Source organism: Coturnix japonica, chromosome 5 (assembly GCF_054131305.1).
Source record: "Coturnix japonica strain WE chromosome 5, WE-NBRP24, whole genome shotgun sequence".
Taxonomy (NCBI): domain Eukaryota; kingdom Metazoa; phylum Chordata; class Aves; order Galliformes; family Phasianidae; genus Coturnix; species Coturnix japonica.
The window spans coordinates 50,698,858-50,726,375 of record NC_140667.1 but is presented as its reverse complement, the minus strand read 5'-3'; the positions used below and the strand labels follow the sequence as shown (position 1 = coordinate 50,726,375).

General features: G+C 38.8%; 1 protein-coding gene across 6 annotated transcripts in view; it reads left to right on the top strand.

The window, feature by feature from the left end:
* The window catches only part of SYNE2 (spectrin repeat containing nuclear envelope protein 2), a 156,039-nt gene that overhangs the window by 13,213 nt on the left and 115,308 nt on the right, over nucleotides 1-27,518 (top strand). For all 6 annotated transcript variants that reach the window (XM_015865456.3, XM_015865457.3, XM_015865454.3 and 3 more), the window contains exons 2-22: nucleotides 1,991-2,106; nucleotides 9,623-9,684; nucleotides 10,579-10,674; nucleotides 10,943-11,020; nucleotides 11,111-11,203; nucleotides 12,274-12,455; nucleotides 14,186-14,382; nucleotides 14,818-14,915; nucleotides 15,801-15,902; nucleotides 16,482-16,619; nucleotides 17,328-17,492; nucleotides 18,680-18,792; nucleotides 20,135-20,291; nucleotides 21,240-21,336; nucleotides 21,563-21,750; nucleotides 21,907-22,071; nucleotides 23,075-23,248; nucleotides 24,968-25,126; nucleotides 25,386-25,559; nucleotides 26,464-26,598; nucleotides 26,756-26,911. In XM_015865456.3, the coding sequence (XP_015720942.2) occupies nucleotides 2,028-2,106; nucleotides 9,623-9,684; nucleotides 10,579-10,674; nucleotides 10,943-11,020; nucleotides 11,111-11,203; nucleotides 12,274-12,455; nucleotides 14,186-14,382; nucleotides 14,818-14,915; nucleotides 15,801-15,902; nucleotides 16,482-16,619; nucleotides 17,328-17,492; nucleotides 18,680-18,792; nucleotides 20,135-20,291; nucleotides 21,240-21,336; nucleotides 21,563-21,750; nucleotides 21,907-22,071; nucleotides 23,075-23,248; nucleotides 24,968-25,126; nucleotides 25,386-25,559; nucleotides 26,464-26,598; nucleotides 26,756-26,911 (2,808 nt within the window). In that variant the 5' untranslated portion in view covers nucleotides 1,991-2,027. The remainder of the gene's footprint in view (nucleotides 1-1,990; nucleotides 2,107-9,622; nucleotides 9,685-10,578; nucleotides 10,675-10,942; nucleotides 11,021-11,110; nucleotides 11,204-12,273; nucleotides 12,456-14,185; nucleotides 14,383-14,817; nucleotides 14,916-15,800; nucleotides 15,903-16,481; nucleotides 16,620-17,327; nucleotides 17,493-18,679; nucleotides 18,793-20,134; nucleotides 20,292-21,239; nucleotides 21,337-21,562; nucleotides 21,751-21,906; nucleotides 22,072-23,074; nucleotides 23,249-24,967; nucleotides 25,127-25,385; nucleotides 25,560-26,463; nucleotides 26,599-26,755; nucleotides 26,912-27,518) is intronic.

Below are 27,518 nucleotides of genomic sequence, written 5' to 3'. Positions count from 1 at the left end.
GTCTTACTTGCATGCTTCTTCTCCTATCCCTCTTTCTTCATATGGTTATAATGTTAGGACTAAATTCAGGCAGTCTTATTGCTTTCACTTGTGGATTCATTATTGCCAGTATTTTCTATTTTTTAATATCCCAGTTTTAGCCTGGTAGGGTTAGTTTTCTTCCTAGTAGCTGGTATGGTTCTGTGTTGTGGATATAGGCAAACTCTGCCTATATCCTGTGAGCAAAAAAGCTGGAGATCTGATGGTGAGGTTTGTACCCCCTGTTTGGTTCTTGCTGCTTAGTAGCTTTCCAAGTAGCAATAACATAATCTTACACTCTACAGTGATAACCACAAGATGTTAAGGTTTCCTGACATGTTGCACTTTTAGGATTTGGTTTTGTTTTGCTTGATCTTGAGAGGCAAAGTGAAGAGTTTCCCAGGAGAGTTTGTATAGCCTTGGGCATAGGCAGTGCTGCTGGGAGAGCTGGATTCTAGTTTAACACCTACTCAGAGTTCCTGCAAGACATTTGCCCTGGCACTTATCTCTAATTTTTTTTTATCAGTGACAGCTAACTGTGTGCTTATTTTCTGTTTGTCTGACTTGAGACTCAGACCTTGGGAGCAGAGGGTCCCATGGCTGGATCAACAGCCATGGACTCTATGGCAAAGGACCCAGCAGAGATTTCTGTGGCTGCAAGTTCCAGTGTCCTTCAGAAAAGTCAGTCTCTTTCTGTTGTCCATGGGCAATGGCCTCTGATTCAGGAGGTGCTGCAAATGGGAACTGGGTGGCATTTGTGAAGTGTTCAAACACTGTGGCGATGAGTGCCATGGAAGGTCTTGCGAGGAGCTTAATAATCCTGTCAGCAGAGCAGCTATTGAATAAAGCACAAGGACACACATTGCTCAGAGTGTGAGGGAAACCAACTATTGAACAGCTTCTCATTACATGGCTGTCCTTTGTTCTGTGCAGGGAGTGAGGGAAAACAGTATATGGTGGAGTAAACAGACTTCATCATCATTCAGATGCACAAGGAGCAGAATGAAAATGTCAGTGGCTTTCTTTAATGTTATGTTTCCTTACTCATCTGTTTTGGCATGTCGTTTTGACATATACCTGGTGGATGGGTTGCTAACATCTGGCATGTAAATCCTAGTACTTGTTATGAAAAGGGCATATTTCTTTTAGGAAACAAAGGCTGCCTAAAGTGAGCCCTTATTTCATCTCCAGCTTTATTTGTTTCTGAACTTGTTTAAGTTCTTGATAAAAATGAGCTTCTCACTCAAAGGCTGGGTTTCCTGCAGTGGTGAATTGGACAATATTGCTGCTGCAGTAACAGAAACATTGTTATATTTCTATGAAAGGCACAGCATATAACTCCCTGAAATTGAACAAGAGATAGGGGAGGTATCCAGGGACAGGAGAATGGAGGAGCTGGAGAAAAAATGTACTTCATCATGGGGATTAAGAAGTAACAACGCTGTTAAGTAGAACCAGCAGCTGTGATTATCCACTTGTGTTTACTGCTGCTTTTGCATTTCACCTTAATCTTTGCAGATTCCGCATTAATTGTTTCCTTTCTGCAACGATCATCTGTGCATGAAGGAAAGTACAAAGATGTAAAGTAAGCCTGGGAGGTTTGGCAGCAGCAGATCCGCAGAAGGCACTGGGAGCCTTTGCCAACCTGGCTTCCTGAAAGAAAGAGACTGTGTTTGTCTTTCCCTAATCATAGTGCTTTTGTTTTCGTGGCGAGACACACTTGCATCCTTGGTTTTGTTATCAAGCTTTGCTGGGCTCTGTTAGAAATAAAGTGAGCAGAGCCAAGCGGCAAAAAAATAAAATTGATTCATGCAATAGGAGCGTTCACTTCATTCCATGTGAGCGCCAGAAACAAAGAAAAGAAACCCCTGAATGACACCAAGCCTATGCATTCCTTCTCTTATATCCAACTCTGATATGAGCAGTGTTAATGTAAAACTCCACTGATTATTTTTCCTTTTTGTAATTTCAGTTTGGAAATTGATTAAAGAGTCTCCATTGGATTTGATATGGCGTCGAATCAGTCATCTCCCTCAACAGAGGAGCAGGCTTCCTCCGAAATAGATGACCTCTTTCTATCACTGCAAGGTGGGTTGCTGAAGTTTTCTGTGCTTTCTTAATGTGAATTTATGGTGAAATCTGTGACCTTGGGCAAGTTGAAGGGAATTCCGAGAGACCTGTTACACAATGTTACAGTGTAGTCAGTTCATGACTGTGTTACTTTGCTAATGTTTCTGCTTTGTGAAAAACATCTCAGCAATGAGCTGGAAGGTTGCAGCTCGGATAGTACATTCTTATGGTATATTCAGAGCCGTTGCCTTTTTTGGTGCGTGTGTCATTATGGGTTCTTACACTGTTACTCAGCATCCATGTTACAGTAAACTGTTTTCAAGGGAATTGCCAATGTGAAAGTGGTTGTGGTATTTCATTAGTTTCCTTGTTTTCAATTTGCTGACAATTAGTTGGTTGCACTAAGCTGTCTTAACGAGGCTATTAATTACGGTGCTATTTCATTTTGTTTCTTTTTCTTTTATTTACTTTTCAGTCCTTATTGCTTTATCCCATGCACGTGTAGAAAGAAAGCTCACAGAACAAGTAGAAAAATTAAGTGACTGACGGGCAAATTTCTTACAGGCCAAAGTCTTTCATTTTTTTTATCCTTACTTGCAATGGACTGGATCTTGTTAAATGATCAGTCGCAAATTGGTATGTAATAGTTCCATTTTAGTGGCACCTACCTGACATTTAAGTGGTCATCAGCACATCATAAATGGCCTATCATGTAGGCTTTATGGATTTTCCTTAATCTCATGTTGCATTTTATTCTCTAAGAATTTCCTGGAAAGGCTGATTTTGCTCTAAATGTACTCATGAAAACATTCAAGGAGGCATTGGTGAGGGAGTCTAGTCGAGCAGCAGGTTGAGCATGGCTGGAAGGCTGGTCTTCAATGTGTTTAAAGCTTGAGTATTCTAGAACAGATGAACCAAGTCATGTTTTCACAGACCTATTTCCTTTTAGTTGCAACAAAATGGTTCGTAGTTGAGAGTAAATATGTGACAATGTGTTATAAACAGATGGTGCAAAGGATGTTCTGCCAGATGACTTTTACAATTCATATTTGCACTAATACTGCCATTGACGCCACGTGTTTTGATAAGTGAGTGTTAACAGTGGTCTGAAACCAAACATCTTTAATGGTGAGCTTTCATCCATTTTGTTTCAGTATTATATTTTCAGGACAGAGAGCAAAAAACCACGGCAGATGAGTGCTAGCCTGGCTGTAGCACCAAGCACAGTCTGTGAGACACACATTTGCTGTGCCTGTCACACTCAGCACTTAGTACAGAGACTGAATTGACTGTAGTCATGAAACAGGTTTGGGAAACACTGTCTAGCTTTAAGGCATGGAATTGGAGATAAGTGGGATTTTAGACCAGGTCTTATTTTGAAATAATATCATTACTTTCTGAGGAGTCAAGTATGTCCAGTGAAAGTAGTGTTGTTTGATCATTATCTAAGTGAAAGAATCTTGCTTATTAAAAATGAAATAACTGAATAATTTTTCTATGATGTAATAATTTGGGCTCCTAGGTTATGCTGATGTGGTGCAAACTGGAGCCAAGCTGTGTCTGCTTGGCTGTTCTAAAACACTTTTGAGAGGTCCTCAGGAAGTAGTGTAAGCAATTTTTGTAATGACTCGAGATGCAACAAATGGTGTAGACATGTCTGATGTGTTGAGCACTGATGCTGCAGCATCTGATCTGGCTCATACAGGCAAAAGGTAATACAGCAGCAATGATTCACTGGAAACACATTCCCTGATGTGACATACAAAAACTATTACTTAATCTACTACAGATCTGTAGTAGAATGAGGCCTGTATGCCTTCTGGAAGAACAACCATAGAATAATCTGAGTTGGGGGGGACCCACGAGGATCATTGAGTCCAACCTGTCTCCCCACAAGAAGTACCTTAAGAGAAGTAATAAAGAGGTTACTTCTTAGCAGCCATTATCATTATACAAAGCCTATTAAATTAATGCCAGGGGCTTAATACTGTACAAATCAGCTTTAGTGGACTTTCTGAAAGTGAGTTCTCAGGTAAAAGAACGTTCAAGGATGAACATTCACTTTTCTCTAGTGTTCAGTCTAAAAAATGCAATAAAGAAGGTCACTGGGATATGAGGGATATGGGCAAAAATCATTTTGTTTTCAGTGCATCTTACTTTGTAGCTTGGTATTTTAAGGAGATGCAATGAAGCTTTAAAAACAAGAAGAAAATAGGTTAAATGAAACTGTATAGTTTCTAATGTCAGAGTCCAGACATTTTCAATTTGTGATAGTCACAAAATTAGGAGACAGAAAGGAAAGCTGCAAAAGTGTAAATCCTTCCCCTTTTCCCTTTTTTGCCCAGGACAGCAAACAAGAGCTTAAGTGTGGCCTTCCCCACCAAGTATAGAGCGTTGTTTTCCATTATTTTCTCCATTCTTTCTGAGCTAATTCAGACACAAGAGATTGTGTTTTAGCTCACAGAGTTTGAGGCATTTACTTACTTCACTGTTTAATTAACTGTAAGGATCATAATTTCTGGCTGTTCTCACTGACCTATCTAAGTACTACAGATTATTGCTGTAACGAACACAATAATAACATAATATGGCTGCTAAGACTGTTTCAGAAGAGTGCCTTATTAGATAAGTGAATTATGTTATTTTCATGCAGTTAGGGTCTTATCCTTTATGACTAATCAAAAACCTGTTCTTCTCTGACTAAAATTAAATGCTTTGATATATATGGATGGATTTTATTGTGCAACTTGTAGTAGATTGCACTCAGATATGAGTAATTGACTTAAAGGAGGATACTGCTCTGAGGCGCACTTAATCTTCCAGAGGTCAGGGAGACTTAGAATTCTTACCCAACATTATTTTGCTCCAGCTTTATGCTTCTTCTGCTGAGGTTGGTGTATTATTACAGCTGCACGTTCGTTTGTTGATTATATATATTTTTTAAAGGGAGTGATCCAAAAAAGTCCACTAAATGCTAATGATTTTTCAAGAGTGACTTTTGCAAATGGAAAAGCTCCCAGAGGAGCTGCACTGAAACTTATGCCCTGTTTACACTGCGTTCATGAGGATCTGGATCTGAACGGCTTCAAGCCATGTGATGGGGTGGGCTGGATTGGGAGACATAAGAGATTGCCTTAAAAAAAATCACTCCTGGATATTCTGGCCTGTTTATAATGCCCACTGAAAAAAAAATAGACTGTATAATTGTGTAAATGTGTTCCTTGCTAGACAGGTTTCAGTTCGCTAAAGGCATTGTTGAGTGCTCAACTTGTTTAAAAACTAGCATTACAGTGACTGAGGGCAGTGGGTTGCTTCTGAATCATTGGCTTAGGACACTGAGAACCACCAATGTTTAAGTCCCTGCTCCAGCCTGGGTTTGCAAGAGAAAGTTAGAGAAGAAGCCACATAAGCCCTTATCATTAAAGGTATGTTGATTTCTAAATGATGTGATTTAGTACCTTAAAGAATTTAACCCACAACCTCTGTCTGTGCCCCCAAGTACTGCAGTGCCTCACTCCAGGGGCTGTTCTGTTAGTAAATACTGTGATGACTCAGAGCTGCTCCAGAATCCTGGCAATGAGACCAGTGAAAGTATTTAAGAAGGCCAGGAGTGCCAAACTCAGTGTGAACAGGCTTCCTGAGTTAGCAACGCTTTGGGTAAATTGGATAATTTGATTACAAAAGGAAAAGAAGGTTGAGTGGAGATTGTGCAGCAAGTGGGAACTTTCTACACTAACGCGGTAGTGGTTAATTAGTTAATACTTAAATGCTGTTTGGATTTGAAAAGCCCCATTTCTGTAGAAACATTGTCATCCTGTTCATTGGCCTCTGGAAAAACTTAATCTTGACAGAAAATACGGTGTTTGTTTTAATTGCTTAACACCATGTTACTGAACATAAATGCTGGAAATAACTCTGCTCCCCTGCTTTCCTGTCTGCTGTAAGTGAAACTGTGCTACTGTGTGGAAGGGAATGGATGACATAATGAGCAGGGGGGAGAATTCCTCACCGCTCCCTGAGCAGGCAAAGACATAACAATCCTTCTGATAGTTCCTACCCTTTGCTTATGTACCTGCTTGGTGTTTTAGTTGGTAGCAAAAGTGCTCTCTTGAAGGAGCTCTCCAAGTTAACCCTGCTGGCCACATTCCTGTTGAGTTGTCATAGACAATGGAAGCGTGTATTTTGGATGCAACTGAAATATAAGCTCCAAAAAGGTACCTCAGTGATCTGTAAACATTCAGTCGAGAGCTGCTTGAGTGCAAACTTTCTTCCCCGTATACACGTGGATACACCAACTTCTGACTGTGAGCTCATCGAGCACCTGATCTGCTCCTACTGAGCTGCATGGCTTCCTCCTGTAGGTGTATCCTCAAGTGACCTGTGTGTGGTGGAAGGAAGATGCAAAAATAGCACACACAAATGGTAATTATGTCAGTCAGATCAGAGGTGGGGAGACGATAGGGTTGCGTTCGTTAATTTCAAAGAATTGTTTGAGTTTTAAACAAACAATAAAAGGGCACTCGGTTGTAAAGGATTCACTGACGGCAAGGCACCAGGCCTAGCAATAGAAGAAAACCTCTGCAGTGTTTGGTGACTTCTTTTTGATAGGCAGAGTGGAACAGGCTACATCTGCTGTGCTGAGCTGGGGGTTGCTTCCCTCGGCTCCCTGCCAAGGGAGGGAGTTATTTCCGTGGAGCCATCTCCCACCTCAGGAAAGAAGGAACAAAGGGCAGCCATGGAGAGGAGATGAGTTTTCACTCTGGCTTTTCTATGTCACCATCAGAGGAAGGTTGACATTCCTGCCCTCCCGTCTTCTTCCTCCCAGGAGAGCTCTGCATTGCCACGGCCCCTGCTGCAATCTAACATGTCCTGTGCTCCAGCCCTTAATGATTGGCCTACTTTATGGCACTTGCTGATAGCTCATTACTGGATAAAACAGCTATTGTCCTGTCCAACAGTATCTATTGATTTACAGCAACTCTATGTGACATGCTCCTTCTATGCTGTTCCTTTCTAAAGAGTTGTTCTGAAGATTCGCTTTAAAATGCAGGGTGAAATGTGATAGATTTTGGATGTTTCCAGATTAGCAGGTTCATATTTTGTTCTCTCAGATTTACCTTCTGTCTTCTTCCCAAAGTGAAAGAAATTATCAGGAATTTTTTGATAGCTTTTTTTAATTCTGGGTCAGTAGCACTTTGAAAACTAGGACAAGATAAAACCGAGGTCACTCAGACTCCTATAAAAAGGCCTGACAAAGAATCCATTCATCCTCATAAAAATAAAAATCCGAATTAATTAACCACGTGGTAGAGATAAGAATTTGAGACCTCGATTAAATCATTAGAGCCTCCAAGCAGTGGAGTCAGGGGAAACACACTCAGCCTGAAAATTGAAATCTGACTGCCTGCCGGCGTGCCAGAAGCACATCTGGAATGAGCTGTGTTGTGTTGGTAGGCATTGAGTTTTCTTATTGATTCATGAGAATTTATTTATTTGTTTTTAATTTCAATAGGAAAATAAGCCAGACTGCAGCAGAGGCTGCAGCTACGTGAAAGGCAGGCTGCTGAGCTGCACTAGGCTATGGCTGTAGGTTGTGGGTGCATAACTTGTTCTTACACATGCGCAGCAAGGTAACTACTATGTCCATTTGCTTGTGAGATGTTTGTCTGTGAGCCGCCCATATCAACACTTGTAGTACCTGGCCCATGTTGCATAATGCTTCTGTACATTAATATGGAGAGACTGAACCAAAAAAAGAGCAAGTGTCCTCAAGTGGTCTTTCAGTTACCAATTCCTAAAGCACGTCCTCTAAACTGCAGGCAGCTTTTGGCAAGAGCAGCACCTGGAAGGGCCGCAGACGACTGGCAAAGCGTTTAATATTTGCTTTCTGCTCCTTTTCAAGTGCCAGAGATTCCAGCCTGATAAAAGAGTGCAGCTACTCCGTAATCGCTCATTAGGTAATTGGAATAGCACCCATACAGGTATTAAACCAAAGGGTGTGGTTGGGTCCTGTGCTAACATGAAGCCAATACCTCCATGCTGTTTATGTCCTCTGAGTGTGTGTTGTGAATCTGATTGGTGTATAGCATGTGTGCCTTGTGCTTTCTGTCTGCTTTGCATCACTTCTACCCATCTCATCTCGCCTCCCTGGTTCCTTTGGGGGAGGCTGGAGGCAGGCAGACAGGAGGGGCTGAGCTTTGCCTCAGGAGCTGCCCCAGGCATGCACAGAATGGCCCGGTGTCTGCCTCAGCCTCTGGCAGGGGATGGCTGACAAGGCTGCGGGGCTGGCACAGGCTGAAGGAGGTGGTTTAAGTGACTGGAACATCTGCTCATCAGTGTAAGCTTACTCTCCCTCAACAGTCCACATGATGTGTTTGTAGTGTCTGTGTGGAACCAGTGCAGCCCTATGGGTGCTGATTCACATGGCAAACAGGGGAAGGGAAGAAGAAGGGATGACCACCCTTCTGCAGCTCCAGGCAGGCCCCTGGGGTGGACACTGCTTTTTGGCTTGTTCTTTTAGAAGCCAGCCTGCTTCCAGACAAAGCTGATGTGGAAAGGGAGACAGAAAGGAGGTTGTGAGATGGCTGGCACAGGTGGGATGTGGGTTTTGTGTGTGGCAGTGCCTGTGCAGCATCTGGGTTAGCAGTGAGACTGAAAGGCTGCCATCTCAGTGGCCAACACCTGCTGTTATCTCAGGCACACAGCAGGGATGTTTGCTTTTCACAGCCCTGTCTTGGCATTTTTCCTGGGGGGGACAGAAGGGTGGTTGGACTGAGCTGCTTGCTCTGCTCAGCTTTCACACACTGGGGAGGGGGCGAACAGTTTAATATCTGTGGTGAAGTGAAATTAGGTCCTGATCCTCTGCTGTTCAAGTGAATAGTTACGTTTGTATAGATTGCCTCGTGCCAAGTGCAAAGTCTTGGTATTTATTTTGACAAGGTACATGCCTTACTCTCTGCTCCCAGATATTCCTCTTCACTTTCTGAAAGAACTATACAACGATTCTCTTTTCTTCTTCTCTGCAATCCACAAGGAACAGAGAAAGGCTTCCCCCACTTTTGAAATTTAGCCTGATGTGAGAAATTGTTTAAATATTCTGTTTTTTAGTGCAGGGGCTTAAATAGTTTGCTGTCTCCCCTTGCAGCTGCTGGTGTTTTTTCACTTAGTGACAGCCTACAGGACCTGGGTGACAGGCTGGGTCTCTGAGTGATGGATGGAGTTATTCTAGATGAATTGCTTTCTAGGATGTTGTGTACACACTGCTGCTTGCATTTGCTGGGCCTTCAAGAAAACCTTTGTTGCTCTTTGCTGTATCCAGCAGAGAAGTATGGTTGATAGTAATGGAGCTTCTTACATTATCATCACTGCAAGCAAAAAGAAAATATGAACACTAAATGTTGAGAAAAACTAATATTAAGCTCTATCTACTCTCATATCTGGAAGAGCAGACCTTATTGTTTTGAGGAAGAGAAATAAAACCAGATGATTTTATTTTTTCATTTCATTAACCATTTTGCTTTTCCTTTTTCCCCAGTGCAGCGAGAGTGCACTCAGAAGAAAACATTTACAACATGGATAAATTCAATACTGGCAAAGGTAAGAAGGGTATTCTTTAGGAGAAAAACACTTTTTGCCTTCTTTGGTTTGGATGTGTTCTTAGAAGGTTATTATTATTTCTTTAACAAAATTAATGTAACATTATAAGCACTGACTGGAAAACGTGCTTATTAAGTGTAACAGCATTGTATTGGTGATAGTCCAAGGACATTTACAAGAGATGGATTGTAAGGAGACAACTGTCTTTCTTGTTGATTTAATAAAACTTCTTACTGAGCTGTGGCATAAATCTCAGCGTTTTATGAGATTCTAAATTTCAGGTTATTATTACTGTATGTAGGGAAGTATTACTCACTTATGCAATCCACAAACATGGGTTTGATGAGATGATCACTGAGTAGTTTATACAGCGTGTGCTGTGGGTCTGACTTGCTCAGATAAATATCCAGTTTGGGCTGCTTCTTGAGCAGAAACCATTGAGCTGATGATAGATTTGTGTTGTCCACGTATGGGTGAGAGAGTAACAGCTTAGTTATTCAGCTCTATAGTCTTATTTATACTCAGTATGTACTGAAAAGGAAGTAAAAATATGAATTAACTGCTTATGTTAACTTTCCTTTTGTTCACAGTTACTTCTTTTTGCTACACGTCTCCTTGAAAAGTATCATAAATACTTGAAAATGTGTCCTAAAGTAACTTGTATAAATAAAACTCTGAGATGAGAAAAGTGGGAATAAGAAACAAACACAGTAATGTGTTAGAAGGAGCAAGATGTGGCTGATTAGATGCAGGATTTATAGTTCAACTCATTGAAAAATAAAAGATATGAAACTGTTTTTTAACAATGAAGTGGAATAATCTTTCATGTTCTGTAACATGGTGAATTTAAAGTAACTAAAGATGGTGTCACGTACACTGAAATTTATTTTGCAGCACACACCTCCTTCTGTTATCTCAGACCTATATACGGACATTCAGCAAGGACATATGCTTTTGGATCTGTTGGAAGTGCTTTCAGGTCAACATCTGGTAAGACAGAACAATACAAATATTACCTCAGTGCTTTGTCAAATCCAGAAGAAACTGCAGCATATTCTAAACTGTGAGGACATTAACAATCCCCCTGAAGTCATAGAGCTATTTTCAAGTAACTTAAGCTTATATCATTGTCTCTGAATCGCATTGAAATAATTTGATCCAAAGTCATTCATGAATCTTTGCAAGGCTCTCCTTATCAAAATGGAAATAAAAGGAATTTTTACAACTGAGAATGTAACCTATTCTTTTTGCTTTGCAGCCACGGGAAAAAGGATTTAATACCTTTCAGTGCAGAAGCAACATAGAAAATGCTTTGACATTTTTAAGGAACAAATCAGTGAGTATTAACTTTAAAATTCACAAGTAAAGCCAGTTTAGCTGGTGGAGCATTTTCTTTGTTAACAATGATCCTTTTTTCCCTTCCTAGCTCAAGCTTATAAATATTCATGTTGCTGACATTATTGAAGGAAAACCTTCCATTGTGCTTGGCCTAATTTGGACAATTATATTTCATTTTCATGTAAGTATTTCAGTAATGCGAGGGAGTCTTTCAGTAGGGGAGAAAAAGCACAAAAATATGTTGGCTTACACGGCTGCACAAAGAAACAAATTAGTACAAAGCAGAAGATTATATTCTGACATGTTAAAGTGATAAATCAGAAAGGAGATGCACCAGTGCATCCTGCCTGTCTCCGAGCTGCTTATCCAGTGTGATGGTAGCATTACAACTTGGACATCATTTAACTGAAAATGGTAGGAAGTGCAGATATTGAGATTTTTAAAAATAACTCATTAAAAATCAGCTAAACTTAGTCTTGCTAAGGCCTGTAATGCTTAAGCTCTTAATAGAGCACCAAATGCTACACAGAGGCTCGAATCCCGGGGGCTGGACTCGATGATCTCTAAGGTCCCTTCCAACCCGCACAAAACTATGAAACTATGAAACTATGAAATGGAGCAATTAGTGTAGAGTGGCTCATATCCATCTCCCTCAGGGGCAGACCCCTCTTCAGTGTTGGCTGTGCTCTAACTTGTTTTGTGAGCCTTTATGTAATTCTTGCTCTTTGTTTTTCTAATACCAAGTATCAGAAATGACGCGAAGGATGCCGTTGTGATGTTTCTTACGTAGTGTGTCTACATCTTGTGTGGCAGGGCATTATGGGGAGAAAGGGAAGTCTGAAAGCACATTGCATTGCTAAAATCCTGTTGATGGACTGCAGAGAATAATGGAACCAAACAGCTGTCTAGCAGGAGACCTGCAGTGAATTAACCTAGGTGCTTTTGTGATTAAATGGTGATAGGGACTCAGGAGAGAATCTATGAGCAAAGTTCTTTAAATATTAGTTTTTAGCCCATATTTTTCTTGGTGGGGGTACTTTGATACTGGAGTATTTGTGCTGTGTGTAGTGGTGTGCATTATCTTTTATCTATATTAAGCCTTTCTAACCAGCTGTAGATTTCTGAGGTCTATTGAGCAGAACTGCTAATACAGCTTAGTTGAGTCCTTTCTAATACTCTGTGTTTTTTTGCCATTAATGTCTTGGAAGTTTTCACTGTAACCTGGTTAAATTCTCCCATCATCTCTGACAGATTGAAGAACTTGCCAGGACACTTGCTTGCACTTACAGTCAGCCTTCTCTTGATTGTTCAAGCACTGTTGACTCCTCCCCAAAGGCAAAGCGATCGGCTAAAAGAAGTGCTAAAATTAAGGAACGGTGGAAGATGTCTGCTACAAAGGCACTTTTGCTTTGGGCAAAAGAACAGTGTTCACTGTAAGTTTCATCCAATACGTGTAAACAGTATTTTACATTTTGTATTTACAGTTTTTCTCTAAATGTGATATTTTTCTTTTTTTTTTTTTTTCTTTTTTTTCCTTAATATTACTTAGTGAGGGCTTTGCAAAAAATGCTTTAGAATTTGGGTGATGTTATCAGCACTTTTAGCATCAATCAAGCCCTAAGCGTTATGAAATGAGCCCTTTGAATATAATAAAGTGAGGCTAATCCTACTAATAAAACACCGCAATGTAAATTAGTTTGTTTGGCTTTTCTCTTTTAGGAGCTTACAGTTTCCTGTGTGATAAGTCTAGTGGAATGCTTACATGATTTGCTAGTTTTAATCCTCGTTGTTGGCACCGGTTAACAAAGTTGCAGCAGTTACTTACTTTTTGAAAGGAAAATTTGGGGTTTCTAGGATTCCAACATCTCTCATGGAACATGAGACAGACAGAATGACAAGTATTCTGTCAAAGCACTGCATGATCCCCAAAGATGGTCCTAGTGAACGGAACAGGCCTCAATCGCTGATGTCTTTGTATGTCATTTTATACCCCCAGCTTTGCTGATTTCAGTGGGAGCATTCACAGCACGCAGCCTAAAATAAAACAGACATTTATTGCAGGGGACAAGCTATACATTTTACATTTTCTTCAAGGGCTACTGCAACACTTAAAGGCATTTCAAATATCTTTTAGAATAATGTCAACCATTTCTCCCCAGCTTTTTGATAGCTTTATTTTCTAGTAACATTCTACTAATATTTGAAGCTGTTTAGGGTCAGGAAAAGGCCTGTTTACTTTCTGAGTGAATATTTTTAGTCACTATATTTTACATTTTGATTGTGTTTTATCAAAGCACGATTGACCAGCATGTAAAAGAGAGCCCTCCATCCATTTAATCCTCCTCCTTTGATTGTTCCTTATTTTCAGCAGTATAACTGCTTTCAGCAATATTACTGTCTGTTACATAGCATCCTTTCTGAACTGTCATTGCATTTAATAACTTTGTTATCAGTTAATCCTGTAGTTTTTTGTTAAAGGAACAAGTCTTTTGAAAATCCTGGCCCATTGTTTTGTAGCTGTTTTATCTCCTGAAGCCCTACATACTTTCCACTCAGTAGCATACTCATAATACATCAGCTGCTTCTGGAAAGTTGTCCCAGATTTCAGCGTGGCTTAGAAAGCTTTCTGGGTCCCTCACAGCGCTGTCTGGGCACCACTTAACGGAAGGTGTTTAAAGGGCACCAAGTAAGAGAAAAATATCTCTCCTGCACCAATAGTTTTAAGGTCTGGGTTTTCTGAAATGACAAAAAGGATTCCAAATCTCAGTGGTCTGATGGACAAACACCTTTATTTTGCAACAACTTCAGTGCGTTTCTTGTTATTTCTCCATCACACAGAATGCATTGATTGTGAGAGCAAAGATTGTATTCAGAAAGAATACTGAATCAGTAATTCTTAGCTTCAGAATGCAGTATAAGAAGAAAACATTGTAGCATTTTGCAAAACCAAGTAAAAAAAAATGTCATTGTAGTGCTGAGTATTACTGTATCTATCATTTTCTGACCTGACTTTTTCAGAAATCTATTGGCAAAGTTCTCTGTAACTTCTTGGATTTCTTTCATATATCATGCTACCAAATTGATACCGTATTTCTGAATTCTCACTTATGACATCTGAGTAAATGTGCTGTTGTGTTTTGTTTCTAATCCTTTTTTGGGATAGGTATGGTTCTATCAGTGTGACTGATTTCAAGTCAAGCTGGAGAAGTGGACTGCCTTTTTTAGCTATCATCAATGCCTTAAGACCAGGTCTGATTGATTTGGAGAAGGCAAAGGCAAGAAGCAATAAAGAAAACCTGGATGAGGCTTTCAGAATTGCCGAATTGGAGCTCAATATTCCACGGCTTCTTGAACCAGAAGGTAAGCAACCTGCTTTCTTGTAATGAGCGAGATTAATATAATCCTACATGTGTTGACTTGTAATGCAGGCAAAAAGTAAGGCTTTGTTCATGTTTGAAATGAAACATTGATCTTTACTGTAATGCTCTAACCTGCAGTTCTTTATTGTTTAACACCGAGTGTACATGGGATATATATTCAGGAACAATATGAAAAAGGCAGAATATGGAACTTCTCCCTTCATAGGAGAAACTTGTTTGTTAGTTTCTCATGTTATAGCATGGTTCCCAGGGGAAGAATTTTATTACATACTAATTTCAGTGGTATGTTATGCGAGCTACTGCAAAATAAACATATTTATGCTAATGTGTTTTAACAACTGCAGTACAGTGTGTAATTATGTGATCGAGTCTAGAGGGCTGAATAATTATGTAAATGATGTATTGGCTCTTGTAGATGTTGACGTAATGAATCCGGATGAAAAATCAATCATGACGTATGTGGCTCAGTTTTTACAATACTCCAGGAATATGCCTGAGACTGAAGACATGCAGGTAGGTTAATCTGGTTTATGACTGAGGCATTTTGTAACAAATATGCCTTGTCACTGCCAGGGTTATCAGTACTTCCTTTTCCCAGCTTGTAGCATGATGCAGTAACAGTTATCTTTCATAGTTTGATCCTCTGATTCGGCTACTGACAGTATTGAATTGGCTTGAAACTTCTGATACTCCTATGTGTTTGATGGTACTGTTGGAAGTCCTGTGCAGGTGGTCTTGTTTATAGTTTGTGGGTTTGTTTGTTTGTTTTTAACTCATTTATCTATTACCAAGAATGTTTTTAAGCTTGATTGTTTTCATGTGCACTCTCAAGTCAATATGTAAATACCAGAGCGGAAGCAGATGAATTTGCAAACGTGCAGAACAATCAGCTTTAAATGTTATGGCTTGTATGTAGAGTGAGCAGCAGTTGCTTGCAAGCTATAAGTTGTCTGTTGTCTATATTCTCCTATACTATGGTGTTTGGAGAACCAAGTTGTCTGTAATCTATATTCTCCTATAGCAGGGGGGTTGGAACTAGATGATCTTAAAGATCCCTTCCAACCCAAACAATTCCTATTAGAGTTTGTACATTAATTGCCTTAATTAATTGCATCAATTTACATATCTCCATATTGATAATGTCCTTCCAGTAGGACTGCAATCAGGCTCTTTGTTTAATTTGGCTTTGTATATCCAGGAGACAAGTTTAAAACTTTGGCCTTGCTTTATAGTAGCAGCTGGCCCAAAGCTCATTAGAGTCCCCAGGAAACACTGTTTGTTTCCAATGGCTTTGAATGGGGTTATCATATGCTCAGTATATGTTGTTTTGTGGCACAATGTGAATTAAAAACAAGGCTTTCAAAACAGAAACATGAGATTTTCTGCTCTAATTACTAGGGTAAAGTAACAGAGACCGTGAGCTGGTTGGCTGTGCAGGAAAAAAAGTTAGCAGATTTGCTGGTGGACACAGAGAGTAAAACATATTACCAGAAGTACAAAGTAAGTTGCATTTTGTATTTAACTGCTTTTTCAAAAGTAAATATTAAGAATGTTCTGAGAAACAGACTTTTATCTTCATTGCCTGGGCCAAGATCCTAAATGAAACAAGAGATGGAAACCTTGAATTCAGTAAATGCTCTCAAATAATTGAGGGAAGAAAAGGGTAAAATTATTTCTCTTTGGAAACAGATATGTGCTATTCCATTCCTGAGCAGAGCAAAGTTTTTTGGAGAGAGTAATGTAATGTCTTTTAATTAACTGACATAGTTGAAAATGTGGGCAAGATTCCATAGGGCCTTTGTAAGGTCAGCTTCTCAATATCTGTGATAATAATTATAGTAGATTCAGCTAATGACATAGAGGAATACTTGAAATGTTGACTATAGATTGTGTCTGAGGTAAAATTTCCCTTGGTATCTAGTTGGAGTTGGTAATAAAATGGCCTACATGGCCACAAAGGGACGAATCACATTCTCTGAAGTTAATGGAGTTCCTACCAGTGTGTTCAAAGACAGTATTGAGATCCATGAGTTCCATCCAAGTTATTTTGTATGAATTACTCTTCTTTTTTATCTGTAGGAAATGATGTCGTTTATGGAAGCATTTAATCAAGAAAAAAAAGCATTTCTTCCCCTGTTATCATCAAAAAGAAGTGAAGCCGAGCTGAGTGAAGGCCAGCAGCAGATGAGGGAAGAATGGAGTAAACTCATCTCTCAGGTCAGAGGCAATTCCAACTCACCTTGTTGCATGTGTGAATGTGATTGATGTGGAAGCCTAAACTTAGCCCAGGAATATGCACAGGGAAAAGCAGGGAGCTGATATTTATTTGCATCAGTGAAAGCAGTATTGATCCTGAGCCTAAAGTTCAAACAAACTGAGTGGTTTACAGTGCAAAAGAGGAGGTGGAAAGAGGCTGTATATTACCTTTCTGCCTTCTGAGCTTTAGGACTGTGTGATATCTGTAAAAAAATAAAATAAAAATGGCCTGTATCTGGTTATTTTTGAGCAGCCTTCAGATGAAAGGTTTTGGCCTATTAATACTTGCAAGGTTATTTGAGGATAAAGTTATGGTTCAGATAATGCTGCACCTAGGAGAAGTATGATCATATTTTCTTTCCCACAGTACAGACTGGGATGTAGATAGATCAGGTTGGTCAGTGCTTTGCTATGAGTTTGGCAATGTTGTCTCCCTCTGTTGCATCTGAGAGTATGTTGGGCTTTGTTTATAATTGCTCCTTATAGAAGAAATGTTCACTTGTCACTTCTTATAATAGGCAGCTGGTCCAGAACATCCCTTGTTCCCTACTTCTTCTCTTTTTTCTGGGGTGTCTAGAGCATCAGCTTACAGAACAGAGCAGGCCTGTATCTTAGGGATGGAGAAAGGAATAATAGTGACAAATGTAATTGCTTGTTTTTATTTTTAAGATTAATGAATGGAAAGCAGAGCTGGACCAGATGTTGCCACCACCTCTGGATGGCATTGAGGCTTGGCTTCAGCAGGTAGAACATCTGCAAACAGAAGATTTGCCTGATTTGCAGGACCCATTTAAAGCCATGTCTCTCTTCAGTGAAATAATTTCAGTATTTAAGGTAAGTTGATCACAAAGGAATGTTTTCCTTTAGTCTCACCTGGTAAAGTACTTGCCATGGAGTTGCTATTTGGTATTTCGGAAAGCAGTATGGATATATTTATCTTCTGAAGATGAAAAGCCCTCCAGAAGATACTGTTGATTTCTGTGGGTTTATTTAAGTAACTGCATAGGTCTATAAGGGGAAGGTTTCTGACTTCAGCGGAGTGAGATTAAATTGAAGTGAAAAGTGAATGAGACAATTCTGCTATTTTATGTGGCTCCTGCAATGTTTGTTAAGTAATAGTACAGAGTAATTGCATCCTTATCTTTAAATCTAGGCTTGATACATACCTGTTCAGAAAAGCACTTGTGCTCAGGGCTACATTCCATTATGTTCACGCAGCTTATGTGTTTAAAGTCAAGTATTTGCTGAATCACTCTGTTATTCCATTCAAAGCAATGGAAAGTATTCTGATACCTCAGTATCATGAGAGTTATTTATTCTGATCTTGAGGTCTTTACACTGATAATATTTTAAATGCTTGGAGTTAGAAAACTTTAACAAGCTTAAGTGTATTAGTGCTTGGTTGGATCACTGTGGTACTTTACTTGTCTTTTTTTTTTACAAACAAGTTGAAGTTGAATATTTTTTTAACTAGTCCTTAATGTTAGTTTGAAAGAATAGGAACAGGAGGTTGTTGTGAGCGCCAGTTCCTGTTAGGAGAAATGGCTGTTTTTTTTCACTGATAATGGCTTTGCCAAATATTGGCCGTTTCATCTATGATTTTGGTTGCTCAGACTAAGTATTAAGCAAATATGATACAGTAAGTTTATTCAGCAGGTTTTGCTTTTGGGTTTTGCTAACATATAACAAGGAAAAACTTAATATCCTAAACCCATTAAAATGATTCAGTTTTGTTCTAAAGATGGTAATAAAAGTGAGGGAGAAAACCTGATGACATGGATTGTGTAGTTCTAGATGCCCAGTGGTAAGAAAATTATATGTTGCTATAGTAAATATGCACTTCAGAAGGTGATACAGTTGATAAGATTTTCATTATACGCTAATGAATAAAGGCACTGAAAGATTGTCTTGTTTTTAATATTCTCACTGTAATAAGAGATGTCTTGCAGTTTGTAGAATGGTTTAATACTAGTTGGCTTGAGTATTGATATGAATAGCTTACTGTTTCTTTTTCTTTCCAGGGCTTGATGAATAGTTTTGATTCTCACTTGGACACCCTTCAATCATTTGAGAATAAAGATGAGAAGAATATGCCACTAATAGTGCCTGAAAAGCTAGAGGAAATGAAAAGAAGGTTGTGATACTTAAATTCCTTCTCCTATGACTGTGTTGTATTCTAGTTGTCCTATTGACTTGCACATAACTTGTCCGTGCCTTGCAGAATAAGCACATTTTCCATTTAAGCACATGTTGACTGGTATGTTGAGCAGGCAGTTTAATTTGTTGCTCCAGTGGAAGTCTTATTATTTGTACAAAATGAAGCACATTAACAGGAGCTTTTCAGGTGCCCTGTGCTAGTGTGGATTGGAAGTACCCACTTGGGGTAGGAAGGAAATTCTTTGAAAATAAGGATTCTTTTTTGGATGTGGGGAATCTGTATCTAATTTTTATTTTCGTACCATTTTGGAAAGCTGAGATTTACAGAGTGTGAAACCCCATAAAGCTTTTGAAGGATATTTTCAAAAATGATCAGTGAATCTACTTACTTAGCATGAGATTCTTTGAAATACAGATAACGGATGCCGCTCTCTAACCATTAAAGGCTTCTTTAACCATTTAAGGATTTCCATAAATCGAACTACTATATTAAAAAGAAGAAAAAAAACCTGTTCTTAAAATTTTACTTCCACCATAAAGATTTTTTCATATATAATAGTAGAATGGTTTAGGTTGAAAGAGGTCTTAAAGATCATCTAGTTCCAGCCCCTCCCATGAACAGGGTTCCCAACCACTAGATTAGGCTGCCTAAGGCCCCATTCAACTTTATTCTCCCCTCTTTTAGTTTAAAGTCATTAATTCCCCCTTGTCCTGTCGCTATTAGACTATATAAAAAGTTGGTCTCCCTCCTGTTTGTAAGGTCCCTTTAAGTACTGGAAAATCTTCACGAGATCTCCCTGGAGTCTTCTCCAAGTTGAACTAAGCCCACTTACAGCATTTTGCGTTTCTTGTGCTGGAGTCCCCAGGCCTGGGTACAGTATTCCAGATAGGTCTGTATACGTATCTGGAATTGCCCTGGCCCAAGTGCAGAACCTTACACTTGGCCTTGTTGAACCTAATTAGATTCTCATGGGACCACTTCTCAAGCCTGTCCAAATCCCAGTGGGTGGCATCCCTTACTTTTTTATATCAGCTGCACCATTCAGCTAAGGGTGCATTGATTCTACTGTCTATGACGTTGATAAAGATGCTATAGAGCACCAGTCCCAAGATGGGCCTCTGGTGGACAGCAAGCATCGAGCCTCTATATGGACGTAAGGCTACACCTCACCAATTCCTTATCTGCTGAATAGTTCGCCCTTCCATCTCTTTACATCTTAGAGATAAGAATGTGATATGGGACATACAATATACGTAATTCAGAATTTTTAGGCTAACATCTCTATACATTAATGCCTTCTGCATTTCACTGCTTGCAGATTCAGTGATATTTGTTTCACAAACTCCACCTCCCTTCTTGAATACCACTACGGACTGTGCTCAGCATTTGCCAATGAGGTAACACTGAAGCTAAATATTTGGGATGTGAAATACGGGACAAAAGAATCCGTGGAATCACTGCTAGAAAATTGGAATGTAAGTTTAAAATAATTGTTTTTCATAATCACGTTCTAACAATTATTCCTCTTCTCCACCCTCTTTGATTCAAACTTGAGTTTATCCTCATCGGGGAGAAGAGATAGGCACTTCCCTTTCCACTTTCACTCCTCAGGAAACCACAGAGAGCAATGTGGTCACCCCTTAGCCTCATTTTTGAGGACAACCAAAATGTACTCAGCCTCTCCACACAGCATATGCTTTCCAGCCCATTTGCCAGCTTTTTTGCCTTTTTTTTTTCCTTATCCTTTTGGAATGTGAAGTTTCTGAAGAGTTTCTTTGAAGCTTTTCAAGCTGGAAAATCCCTACTTAAATTAGTGGAAATTTCATCAAAACCCCAGTAGGAGGCAACAAGAAGTAATAAAAAATCTCTCATTTATTTATTTATTTTCCCCAATATTAACATCACATGTAAACGAGGTGGGAATACAGCATCTCTTGATACAGTTGATTTCATAAATACTTATTACCGTGTTTTTTTTTCTGTGGTTGTGGTTCTTGGAGTAAGATGCACCTTAGACTACCTAAGAGCCTGAGGACCAACCCTCTCGTTCCCTAAAGAAATGTTCAAACCATAAGTCTGTTTGTCTACACCCATTTCTTCCTTCCTGACCCTTTCCATCCCCAGTTTGGATTGTATTGGATCTTTTCGAACTAAGTAGTTCTAACTCATACATGGCTGTGACTCAGTCAATGATATTACAGACTTTATATTTCCCAGTAAGCTTCTCTCTGCACGAACAGAAAACAAGTCAAATTCAGACTATAGAGTGCAGATGAGTTGCTGGATAGGCTTTGTTTAATTTACGTTCAACTCCCAGGTTGCAGCCTCAAACTGAAAAAAAATGTGTCCCAACCTGTATTTGCTACCATCAAGTTTTATGTGGGTTAGTTTTACCTGTGCCAATTCTTTTTCACTTTGGGTAGAAATTTGTTGAAGAAAAGAGACTTAAAACACAGCTGGAAACTGCTACTCGCATCTGTGAAGATTTGAAAAACAAAAACATAAGCAAACCTGACTTAGGTAAGTTTCTATGCATAATGAGTTTATATATTTATATTTATAATAATGAGTTTATGAGTTTATGATAAGTCATCTGTTTTGAACCGATGTGATCTTAATTTCCTTAATTTCCTTAATTTTCCTTAATTCTTTAATTTCCACTTAGGATTTTTTGTGAAGTACTAATTCTATTGAATAAATCTCTCTGTTTCTGAATGTATAACATTATTCCCTTTTGATGTCCTAGCTGGAGATCCTCAAGAAATCAGCAAACTTTTTAAGACAGTGGAGTTAAAGATTACAATATGCAAAGACTATATTTCCAATGTAAATACTACACTACAGAAAGTCCTGTCTTCCTGGAGTAGTTACACAGAGAACCTCTACTTACTAAAGACATGGCTGGAAGAAAAACAAAATGAGTATCCAATAGAGGTATGTTGTTGGATTTGTTTTACTCATGATGGACAGAGACTCCTGGAAGGAAAACATCTTACATGACAGTGGTTGTAATTGCTTTTCTGTTTGTCATTTTGGAAATCAAATTGTGGCAGGATTCTACTTGAAATTAATTTTGATGTCTCTCTTTAGGTTTCTGCAGACACCCTGGCAAACTGGAATTCAGTGCATGGTTCATTAAATGAAGCTGGAAACTATCTCATTGAAGTCAGCAAAGAGCAAGTTGGATCGAATATTGCCAAAGAGCTGAAAAAACTGAATAGGAGATGGGCTAAATTCATCAAGAAGACACGCTTTGTAAGATAACAGTTTTGTAATGCTCTTCTGACTAGCAGCCTTAAAAATCATCTTTTTTAAACTTATCAGCTTGTTAGTCAGAGCTCAATAAATCTTTGAGTCAACTGTTTCCAGTTTTAAAGGAGGAGGAACACAGGATACACAGAGGCATCCCATTCATAACTTTGCAACTCAAATGCTCTTAGTGACAATCTAGAAAATACTCGTTTTTTAAATCAAAATTTTAAAACCGTTTTAAAGGGGGTAACATTGTAGGTTAAAGCTTTTTATTTAGTTATTTAGCTATTTTTGTTTAGTTCAGTGACATTTATTAAAGGTATTGCTGTGATGTTAAATGATGGCAAAAAATTACAATATTTTTGTAGGAGATGAGCTTAATGAGAATGTTAATAAGAGCCATGTCTAGAGTGAAGAAATCTAGAGTTGCATGTAAATGCCATTAGTAACATTTTAAGAGATGCTTTTTGGAAGAAAAACAGAAACAGACAATCTTACAACTGCTTAAGGACATAAGGGGTTATAGGGTTATACTTTGCACTGGACTTGATATAAACATATGTGTATTTCAAAATAGTGCATGGGTAGATGCTTGAAATGTGGCCTAATTTACCAGTACCATTAAACCATTATCACACTCACTGGCCTAGATGTGGCCAACACCAGCTATCAACCCCTTTGACAGTTCCCTGGCTTAACTTGGGAAATGCTGTATCACAGGAGTTCTTCTCCATAGTAGTGTGGATGTGGCTGCTTTCTTATAGGGAAGGAGAAATCCGTGTGGGCACAGGTTGTGTTGCCCTACCTGCTCCCAGGTTTGAAAAATCAAGACTTGGATGATTTATTTATCAGTATAAGTTTGGTGTTTATTTGTCCTTCATTGCTTGTTGAGTGCAAAAGCAGGAAAGAAAGTAAACTTGATGACTGTATTTTATGGGGGAGAAGTGGATAGATCCCTGTGAAATGATGAAGAGCGTGAACATCTTACCCTACTCTTTGTTCATAGCTTGGCGAAGAGAACACAGATACTGCTGAAAAGGTCAGGGAGCTTCCAGGAAGCATGGAGAAAATTGAAGAGCTCCTTGGAAGTGTGGACAGCTGGGCAGCAGAGACTGAATGCCTGCTGAGTGAGATTGGTCATAAGACACCTGTGGAACCCCAGATGGAGGAAAATTTGCAGGTGAAAATGGGAATATATTCATATGTACATACAGATTAAAATGCTTGTTTATCAGATTTTTATCTTTCAGCATGGATTTATAACTTGGGTACAATGCACTTCCATCAATGAAGAAATAAATGCAGGTTTTGTGCTGCAGCATGAGGTGGTAGGAAGTCAACTAATTCTAGTATTTTGGTATTATTTCCCAGAATCAGTCTTAGATGAGCTAGCAACAAATGAGTCTTCTGGTGTCTGTGTGTTCAGATGATAATTACCAATTAAGTGCTCTTGGTGTTGTTGATTGGTAACTTGCTCTCTAGTGATATTAATTAGTCATGTGCAGCACAGCTCTTGAGCAGATTAAAACTTTGCAAGGTGCTGAGATTCAAATTTTCAGTGCTTTCTGTCATTTATCCTTGCTTGGGACAGTTTGTCTGTGTTCAATGTATTCCTGTAAAAAATTGGAATACCTGAGGTATTTGCAGCAGAATCTTGGATAATCTATATGTCTCAGTTTACAGGCAGTTGTTCTAGATATCCGCAATGAGCACTGATGAATTCTTTTTGTTGCTTCCATTTCTGTCTGTTGTGTCCCTTGTCTCTCAACCAGAGATTGTTGTTTCTCTCTTGCAAAGGGTAGGTTGAAATATGTAAGTCCAACTCTGTAGCTTCATTGTAAAGCCTGATTTATTTTCTTGTCCTGTCAGTGAAGATGAGACAGCAAAGATACCAGGCTTTGCATTAGCTTATTCCTTATTCCCTAGGGGCAACATAGTCTAGTGGTAGGAAAGTGGCAACCAGAAGCAGGGTTCATTGAATTTCTTCTGTCCAAGAGCTAAGATTAAAGACAGACAGATGTTTTTCAGTACATTAAATCCATGTACAGTAACTGCAAACCAGATATTGCTCTAGTTCACTTGAAGTTTGTGCTTTCTTGTTAGTTTACAGAATTAGGAAGTGTGAGGATGTGAAAAGATTATGTTCATTCTTTTAGGCATATGTTTATAAACAAATCCTCATTTTGCAGTATGACACCAGTTCATTAAAAACAATGAATTAAGTAAAGACACCCTGAAATTCAGCCTCCAAAAATATGAATAATATTGTGCATTTATGTCTGTGAGCAGGAGAGATCTGGTCACTAAGTTCCCACAGCACAATAGGTCAAGAACCCACTAAAGCACTGTTTATCATTAAAAGAATGCTAATTGACAACTTCAAACAGGAAAATTTGTTGAATATTCATAGATCAAAATGGTTCTGATATGGACATTTTATGATAAATATTCAAATATGGCACACTACTTTTTGAATGCAAAATACTCAGCTGCTTCCTGCCTTTTAGCACTCAGTCTCACTACAAAGTCTGAGTCTTGATTATGCGCTTACTTTTGGATGACTTCGTGATCAGGTAATGCATATCCAAATGTGCGGTTTGTGCTTTTGGAAGGCTTTTCAGATGAGAGACGACGTTTAAAAAATTACTTCTAATAGAGTCTGAGACAAAGTAGTGATGATATCACACTGACAGAAAGAACATGTCAGCAAGCAGAATCCCCTGTGGATGGCAGCAGACTCTCTCTACACAGAGATTTTGCAGCAAAATACACTGACTATTATTGGGATATATGATTTTGTTCTTGACTGTTCGTGATTAATGCTGGCCTTTTCATTTGGTTTCTTTAAACCAAAAGGCATAAATACTGTGCACATTTCTAATGCTTTTTATTCAACCAGAGCTTGGCTGCAAGGGGAATCTTGTGCCAAGAGCAAGTTATGGCAGCAGAAGAGATATTGCAATCTCTGATGAAGAATGCTTCAAGTCAGGTGTCCCAACAGCACTGTCACACCACTGGGCTGCCAGCACGAATTAAAGAAGCTAGAGACAGAATAGAGGTACTTCTTCTTTATTGCTATTGTACTTTATGCCCACAGTTTTTAGCATTATGTGGTTAGGAAGACTTCTTTTCATTCATGTTAAACGAAGTAAGTTTATACTGTTGGAATCAGTGCCCTAGACTCTTGCCAGGGACAGAAATTAGAACATTTCAAAGATCATTATCTCAACTCGAAAAACATGAGTGATGTTATGAAGCAATCACGTTACATAATTAATGGAACTTGTGCGTGTTCTGAAAAGTCTCTTTCATTCAAGGCTGTTATGGGTGACATGAACAGCATCCTGCCCAAATCGGAGAAGAAACCCTCACAAAAGGAAGCTTTACTCAATTTTGAAGAATCTCAGAAGGACATTGAGGTTTCCATTTCCAAGGCTGTACAACTTGTTAGTCAAAAATTTAGTCCCGAAGTGCACATTTCAAGATATGAGGTAGGTTCATTTTCTGAGCCAGCAGAATGAAGTAGTTCTTGACATCATTTAATGTCTAAGAAGCTGAGAAAAATATGAAATTTTTTGGGGTAGCTTTTCATTAATTTATTTATTTATTGCTAAGTATAACCTTGTTAGCATATATTGACAGGCAGACAATTTGAATGAGGAAATACTAATCTGAATTCCAATTTATTTACTGCCCTGTCTTAAGTTATTCAATCACTCTCAGATCCCTGTTCTGAGCTACCACAATTTTGTTTCCTGATTAATAATTGAGATTCCTATCTTGAGTCATATGCCTGAATTTTTGGACAAGTTATTAAAGGGAGATTATAAATGCTGAATCTCCACTTCTTTTTCCAGTGGCTAAATGATAAAGAAATTGTCAGATGTCAAAATTCAGGTCTCTAAAAGGGGTCCTTAATGAGGTTTGAAACATGGAAACACCTGGTATCTGTGTTGCCTCACATTGCACAGCGAGTTCTGGGCAGCCTTATGCTGGCAGCTGCACAGAGCTCACAGGGTCCCATTGCATCAGTGCAGACCTTTCACATGCTTTATGGGAGACATGGGACTTGGCTGGGTGTGTTCCCTAGAAATGAGCACAGTTCAGGAGCTTTAGGCTTTTCTCTTTGGTGCCATGTTTCCCCAGGAAAGGTTATTAAAGGAACAACAATTGCTTTTGTCTATAAAACATATTTTGATTGTGTCTGCAGCAGTTTTGCAAATATGCAAGAGTGGAGAATATCCTTGTTTTCAGTCATGCAGGGGCCATCCCAGCCCACACTTGCCATATACACATGCTTTATATGCGTCCTTTATAGGCTGCTGATTACATTTTATTATATTGATAACTACTTTCAGTTCTGTTTATCTTTTATAATGCTGCCTTGTTTTGCAGGAAGCTTTTAATGCTCTGGACTATAAAGTTCTTGACAAGTTTTTGAAAGCTGTTGAACAGCTGAAAAATATTTCATCCGATCAGGAAAAGCTGGTAGTAGAAGAAAAAAGTGAAGATATTCGTAAAAGATGGGAGGTGAGATAATATTGGAAGGAGGCTCCACTGTCTGTTCTCATTATGCTTTGCATCTTGGAAAACGTGTTTTTTTTGTCACACTGTGCTCTGAGACTTTAATTTGCTTTGTAATACCGTCTCTCCATCTCACAGGGATAATGTGTTCTGAATTTTGCAGGCCGTTCATAATGAAATTATATCCTGTGTCCAGCTTCTGTTAGAAAGGGAAAAAAAGAAATTTAACACAGCTTTAAAAAAAATCAATAAGCAATTAGGGAAAGAAAAGAAACTCCTAAATATGAATAAAACCAAAGGACTCATCAAGGAACACGAGGTACGTGACCCTTTATTTTCTGCTGACTTATTTCTCTTTCTGAATGCACTGTCCTTCCTGCTTCAGCTTCCATTAGTGGACGTAGTAGCTTGTGTTTGTGAAATAGAACCCTTGTTTTGTGTAAACAGAGAACAGAGGCCACCAAAATTATTTCAAATTGTTTCATTGACTTTCTGACTGCAGACAATATCCTCTTTATTACTTACCTCCTTTTTGCATAGATGTTACCTTTTTTTCTTTTATTTTAGGACAATCTTGAAGCATAAAACAGATTTATCTATGCAGAGTGTAAAAATGAGAAGTGATTTTCTGTTCTTAATTTGTTACAATTGTTTTGCTACAGTTGAATAAAATCAGTGCCTTCAAGTGAGAGTATTTTCTCGCAGTGCTGTAGTCCCACTTTGTGGAGCATATAAATTAAACAGAGTTAGATATAAGACTTGAATTTTTCATTTATTGGTGGGAGGCATAGTGAATCTTGCATATTCCGTAGGCAATGGTTGTTATGCTTCATTGCTGCTAGCATTTTTGTTCATCCTCTTTGATATGCATTGGTGTGCCGGTTTACTACTTAGAAGGGTAATGAAATGCTCTCTGTTGAAATTCT